Here is a 7,212-nt window from a genome sequence, read left to right on the forward strand (position 1 = left end):
GTCAGTCCACTCAGGACCCCCCCCACCCGGCCCCTACGAAAGGGCGACTACTTGTTGCAATGAGCGTCATATAGGAGCTCCCGGGATCGTGTCTACACATTCTTTTTCTTGTTTTTTTACTACCATTCCAATTTTAGGACCAGATCTTATTCCCCGCATGGGACGGGGAATAGTGATCAAACGCACCGCCCCCCTAATGAAACGCCTACTATATGGGCTAGCCTATTGATGTTTCCTCCAACTTACCAGTTTCGAGAAGGTTCTAGGAACTTCCCTGAAATGGTTTTTCCTTTTCAAATTTTTCTTTCAATTTTAAGTTTTTTGTTTCTTATTCATTTATTTTACAATTTTCTTCTATTTTTTCATTTCCTGAAAATTTTAGAACAAAAGGAACATTTTCTGAAATTTCGGAATACTTTTTTATTGTTCAACATTTTTCGAAATTCGAGAACATTTTCTAAAGTCTAGAAATGTTTTTATTATTAATAATATTTTAAAATACAAACCAGATATAAAATTTATTTTTCTTCTGAAAAAGTCTAAAAAAAATAAAAAACTACCATACTGTTCTTTTGATTTCCTTTTTATTATTTATTTTTCTTTCATTTTTTCAAAAAAACGCAACTTTTCAGATGAAAATGATCGCACTCTTGAAAAAATATTTGCGCTTTTGAAATATAATGTTCTATTCTTCCAAAAATATTCGTAGTTTTGAAATTTGTTCACATTCTGATAAAAAGTTCCAAATTTCGAAAAATATTCATACTTTACAAATAGTGTTCAAAGTTTCAAACAATAAGAAAAAATTAAGTTTTATTTACATTTTTAAAAAATGGATTCCAAATAATGTTCATTCTTTAGGAAAAAGGAATGAAAAATAAAAAGGAAATTATCGCATTTTCAAAATTTGTCGCATTTCCAAAAAATGTTCTGATTTTTTTTCCAAAAAATGTTCAGATTTTCTATAACATTTGCTACAATGCCTAACTTCAAGATGGATGGTTGTGGTTATGATGGTGATGATGGCTCTGGAGATGAGATTGGAAAGGGCGGGGGTAGGGTTGAAAGATGGTTCGGGTGCTCTGTTTTGCGAAGATTGTCACTATTGCGCCTATAATTTTTCTTGTTGATTTGTTTCTTTCACCAAACTTCGTGTTTCCTAGTACGTGATGATTCGCTTCGATATTTCGGCTCTTTTCCCACGGAAACACATTAAACAAAGGATTTCGTGATCTCTTGCATTCATTAGTCATTAGTGACAATCTCGGAGCAATTTTCTCATAAATTCTAGGGTTATTCATTTTAACAACGGTGTGATGAGCACAAAAATATCATTTATCAGATCATTGCTCTCCAACACGAATAATGAACGGCAAATGATAAAGAAATGACAAAAGAGAGACAAAAAACTAGGGTAAAATAGTATATGTGCTTGCGTTTGTGTTTTTTAATTGGCCATCACCTCTAATCTATAGGGTAGAATTCTGCTGTCTGTAGTGCACTATGTTGGTTGTAACTTTTGTGTATGATCTTGGATTGAGATGATTCAAAAAGCAAAAGGGTTTGTCTCGACGGGACAAAGACTTTTTATGCGGAACACTTATCCATTTGAGTCCATCTTAATCACATTTTTTTCCATGCCAAAATGTGACATCAACACAAATCCTCTACTATGCTTATAAGGATATTACCTTGAGGAGTTAACACCTTCAGATTCCAGTTGTCCTCCGAAATATTTATTTGATTTCTATTCCCCACTCGCCATATTTATATATCCTCTTTTGGAACACTCTAAGAACAACTCTAACAGATCCCCTAAAAATAAAGGAGGATCGGTCGAGTAAACCTTTAGTGAAGTATTTTTACTCAACTAAGTTTTGGCCGGACCTAGCCGATCCCCTAAATATAATGGAGTATTCTTTTCATTTGCATTTCATTTTCGGCAAATATAATGGAGTATTTTTTTTCATTTGCATTTCATTTTTGGCTACCGAAAAAAATTCATTGCTTCTTTATTTCATTAAACGACATTTCAATACATTGGACTGCATAATTCACACATTCCTCGCTACGAGAATGAAATCAAAGAAACAAGAACCACAAATAGACACTTTAATAGATATCCAACTTTCATAATTAGTCCCACTAGTTGGATTAATATATTTTTCTATGTCTTAGTTGTTGATTCTCTCTATTGACTTCTCAAGCTTGCACCCTTATTTCTTCTTCGGTTCCGATGAATACGATATTGCGTTGCATCTAATCTCATCTCTAGTCCCTACTCTAGCAAGGAGTGCACGAACATCTATCAAATTATGTGCTATCAATAGATCGATGTAATATTCTTCCTCAAACCACATCTTGCATCCATCCTACACACAAATTTGAGCAAACAATGAGCTACAAATTGCACTGAATCCGATGAACAACCGAATCAAAACTCGCACTCATCCCATCATTTTTGCACTTGAAGAACGTCCATCCGGGATGTTTCGGCGTGGTCGAAACTCGGCGCACCACCTGCCGCCGGCAGTCGTCGCACTTTATGACCGGCAACACGGAGCCGACGAGCTGTTGCACCGGATCCGACAGGCAACCCAATTTTTACTCCTCTAACTGGTTAGAAATGCCCTAAACCAGCTAACTGAAATTCCTCTTCACCATTCTCGGTCTTCTAAAACAGAGTAATTATAGTGAACTAACTTGTTGAATGAGGGCGAACTAACTTGCACAATTAATGTGGATATATCATATCGATCGTACGTGGCCATGTATTAGCTCACTCACTAACGTCTACCCAAGCAAGGCCTTGCGTATGCTAGTAGGAGCTACTCCTTCCCTCGCATTCCAGCGTGGTAGATCGATGGAAGCTAGCAGGTCGTCCTCGTTGCTTCCGGCGGCTCTCCTCCTGGCCCTGAGCCTCCTCCTGAGCCACCGCGCCGGCTCCAGCCCTCCGCCGGACGCGGTGACCTGCGCCCGCGGCACGTCCGACTGCACCCTCGCCAACGTCTACGGCTCCTTCCCGGACCGCACCGCCTGCCGCGCCGCCGACGCCGCGTTCCCGCGCACCGAGGCCGAGCTGGTGGCCGCCGTGGCGGCCGCGGCGGCGGCCAAGCGCAAGGTGAAGGCGGTCCCTAGGCACTCCCACAGCTTCCCCAAGCTGGCCTGCGCGGGCGGCCGCGAGGGCACCATCATCAGCACGGCGCGGCTCAACCGGACGGTCAGCGTCGACGCTGCCACAGGGCTGATGACCGTGGAGGGCGGCATGGTGCTCCGCGACCTGATCCGCGACGCCGCCGCCGCGGGGCTCGCGCTGCCGCACTCGCCCTACTGGTACGGCGTCAGCATCGGGGGCCTGCTGGCCACGGGCGCGCACGGGAGCTCGCTCTGGGGGAAGGGCAGCGCCGTACACGAGTACGTGGTCGGGATGAGGATCGTGACGCCGGCGCCGGCGAGCCAGGGGTTCGCGGTGGTCAGGGAGCTCGGTGCCGACCACCCGGACCTGGACGCGGCCAAGGTCTCGCTCGGCGTCCTTGGCGTCGTCTCCCAGGTACGTACGTGGCTAGTCCTACACGTACGTGTAGTAGTTGCCAATGCGCATGCATGCCAATGTGCTGAAGCGAGTCTTGTGTCACTTTGCTTGCCTACGAAAGCTTGTCTGACTTGCTACATCCATCCATCCATCCATCCATCCATCCATACATACATACATACATACATACATACATACATACATACACACATACATACATACTACATACATACATACACACACCGGTGAATTTTTGTATATATCGTTTCGATGTACACAAATCTTATGTGTGTGTAATGCTCCAATAAAACAAATGTCACTAGACAAGGTAATCCCATCCTTATGTGTGTTGTGTGTCATGCTTGCTCAGGTTACTCTGCAGTTGCAACCGATGTTCAAGCGGTCCGTCACGTTCTTGGAGCGCGACGACTCGGACTTGGCAGCACAGGTGGCCGTGTGGGGCCATCTGCACGAGTTCGGCGACATGACATGGCTGCCACGCCAGGGGAAGGTCATCTACCGCGAGGATGACCGTGTCGATGTCTCGTCGCCCGGCGATGGCCTCAACGACTACCTCGGCTTCCGCTCCTTCCCGACGCTGGGGCTCATCATCGCAAGAGTCGCGGAGGAGCATGTGGAGGAAAGCAACGACATGGCACGGTGCCTAGCCGCAGGGGTGCTGCCTGCATCATTCCCCATGCAGGCGTATGGCTTCACGAACGACGGTTCCTCCTTCACGGGATACCCGGTGGTCGGGTACCAGCACCGCATCCAGGCGTCCGGCTCATGCATCGATGCCAAGGACAACCTGCTCCGCTCATCATGCCCATGGGACCCACGCGTCCGAAGCCTCTTCTTCTACAACACTGGCTTCAGCGTCACGCTCTCCAAAGCCCCAGCGTTGGTCGCCGACATGCAACGACTCCGCGACCTGAACCCGCGCGCCCTATGCAGCCTCGACGCGAAGATGGGCGTGCTCATCCGCTATGTTGGGGCCTCCTCCGCCTACCTCGGCAAGACGGAGGACTCGGTCAACTTTGACTTCACCTACTACCGGAGCTACACCCAAGGCAGGCCGCGTGCTCACTCTGATGTGATCGACGAGCTCGAACAAATGGCTTTGCGCAAGTATGGCGCAGTCCCGCAATGGGGCAAGAACCGCAACTTCGCCTTCGACGGCGCCATCGCCAAGTACGCAAAGGCCGGCGAGTTCCTCAAAGTGAAGGAGAGGTACGACCCAGACGGGGTCTTCTCTAGCGAGTGGAGCGACCACGTGCTCGGCATCGATGGTAGCCCCAACATAGTCCAAAAGGGTTGCGCCATCGAAGGGCTTTGCATATGCTCTCACGACTCGCACTGTGCGCCAGAACAAGGCTATTACTGTCGGCCTGGAAAGGTGTACACGGAGGCAAGGGTATGCTCCTTCCGACCCACCTCACACCGCGACCACAACGACGAAATATGAATCTATCATGGATGGGTCAAGAAGCGGTGCGATCTAATGTTGAATTAGTATGCTTTTGTAAGCGGTGTCTTGATTTACTTCATTTTCTTCCACATAGTTATCTAAGTGCATTTTTTTCGTTCATAAATAGGTTTATGGCGAGTGCTTCGGTACAACCCCCTAAAACGTATAGTGGGTAGTATGGTAATTTCACATTAGGTATAGGAATACCCACCCGACACCGTACGTCGCGCGCGACGTCGTACGCCCGCCCGCGTATGCCGCACCCGTCGCTGTACACCCGCCCGCCCGCGTACCCGCACCCGTCGCCGTACGCCCTCACGTCTCGACGTTGGCGTCGACAGTTGTTGGAGGAAAAAAAAGACACGGTAGCCGTCGACGCCAGCCGTCGAAACCCTGAACCCTAACGCATCCACGCTGTCTCCACGTTGCCCCCCATCTGCACGAAGTCGCCGTCGCCCGAGTCGCGGCCCAAACAGGCCGCCGCGCATGCCCCGGCGCCTTTACCGCTGCCGGCGCGCGTGCCCGCCGCCGCATTCCATTCCCGTCGCCCAGATGGCCGCCCACCCGCGATCTACGTTGCCGCCTCCCTCCGCGCACTATGCCTACTATGACCAGCCATCGTCCTCACGCCGTCGACACCTGCCTCCGCCGGCCAGCAACGTCACACCGTCATCACGTTCGTCATCGGAGGAAATGGATCCGGCTGAAATCCTCGCCGCCGTGCAAGAGGTTGGTTTGAGACATTGTTGTGCTTGATAAGATAGTTGTTTTAGGGATGATGTTACACGGCGTTTGATTCATCGTACATTTTTTTAACTATATATAGTTAGAGGAGGAGGGAGATTATGATGGCGATGATTACGGCGAGGACAACGAAACCTCGTCACGGAATATGGATGAACCTCGTGAGGAGAACTACATGAGTTTGGATGAATCTTATAGTGGCAATGTAAGTGTGATCAATGTTGATAAAACAATAAATATGAGGGGGTAAATATGATAGACCGCACGGAAAATTTAATATTTTTTTGCATGATGCAGCGACATGGCGATGATGATGATGATATGGATATAGATGATTCATTTGCTGAAAGTGCACTCCGGGTATGTTATTAATAAAATCAGAGAAGAAATGACATAATAACCATATGAGCGCTTACATGTTTTTTTTGCAATGCGCGCAGATGGACGAGGACGGGGACTTTGTGAGGAATATTGTGGACGATGAAAGTGACAAATCACACGTTGATGCATCTCATGATGACGGCTCCAGCAAAGTAAGTTTTGAAACTTACATCAGTACAGTACATTTTAAAATTATAACTGACTGACATAAATGGTTTAATGCATTAATTTACAGGGAGATGTAGATGGTACAAGCGGGAATGATGAGCATGTTGGTGATGATCTTTTTATAGAGAAAAAATGAAGTTGCTTGTACAAGGTGATGCAGACACTGCCATTGGGATCATGATGACCAGAAAAGAGAGAGATCCAGATTTCTTCTTTGAGCACACCGTCGATGATGAAGGAAGGCTGAAAAACATATTCTGGTGTGATTCTCAATCACGCCGAGACTATGTTGACTACGGTGATGTGACAGTCTTCGACAACACATACAGGATGAATAGGTATGGCATGCCATTTATACCTTTTGTCGGTCCACCGTTGCACCACGGTATTCGGTTGTGCTCTTGTGTCTGATGAGACAGAAGATACATATGTCTGGCTGCTTCAGACGTTTTTGAGGGCTCACTGTCAGAAGAGGCCCAGGTCAGTAATTACTGATGGAGATGCAGCTACGATTAAGGCCATAAAAAAGGTACTTTTGGAGGTTTGGCATCGTCTTTGCTCGTGGCATATTGAGAAGAACATGCAGAAACACCTTCATCATAAGTCTCTAAAGAAGTTCAGGTCTCTACTTTATTATGCCACTTCAAAAAAGGTATTTGAGGAGAGATGGGCAGCGTTTACCGCCAAATGGCAGTCGGAGAAAACAAAGACATGGTTACGTAGGATGTACAAGAAGAAAAGGCTTTGGGCTGCATCATATCTGTCAGGTGGGTTTTTCTTAGGTATGCGAAGTAACCAGCGAAGTGAGAGTCTGAATTCATGCCTTCACTTGCATCTAGACTCCGGTATGACTATTGTTGATATGATTGTGCACTATGAGAACTGCATAGTTCGTCTCCGTGAGAATGAGGCGCATGAC

General features: G+C 46.9%; 1 protein-coding gene across 1 annotated transcript; it reads left to right on the top strand.

Annotated features, from left to right (window-relative positions):
- Positions 1–2,863: 2,863 nt before the first annotated feature.
- Positions 2,864–4,997, top strand: LOC123101829 (probable L-gulonolactone oxidase 4). Its single transcript, XM_044523107.1, has 2 exons — positions 2,864–3,550; positions 3,903–4,997. Exons 1-2 carry the CDS (start codon positions 2,864–2,866, stop codon positions 4,995–4,997), a joined length of 1,782 nt encoding a protein of 593 aa, XP_044379042.1.
- The last annotated feature ends 2,215 nt before the right edge of the window (positions 4,998–7,212 follow it).

The sequence above is a fragment of the Triticum aestivum genome, chromosome 5A (genome assembly GCF_018294505.1).
Source record: "Triticum aestivum cultivar Chinese Spring chromosome 5A, IWGSC CS RefSeq v2.1, whole genome shotgun sequence".
NCBI classification, from domain to species: domain Eukaryota; kingdom Viridiplantae; phylum Streptophyta; class Magnoliopsida; order Poales; family Poaceae; genus Triticum; species Triticum aestivum.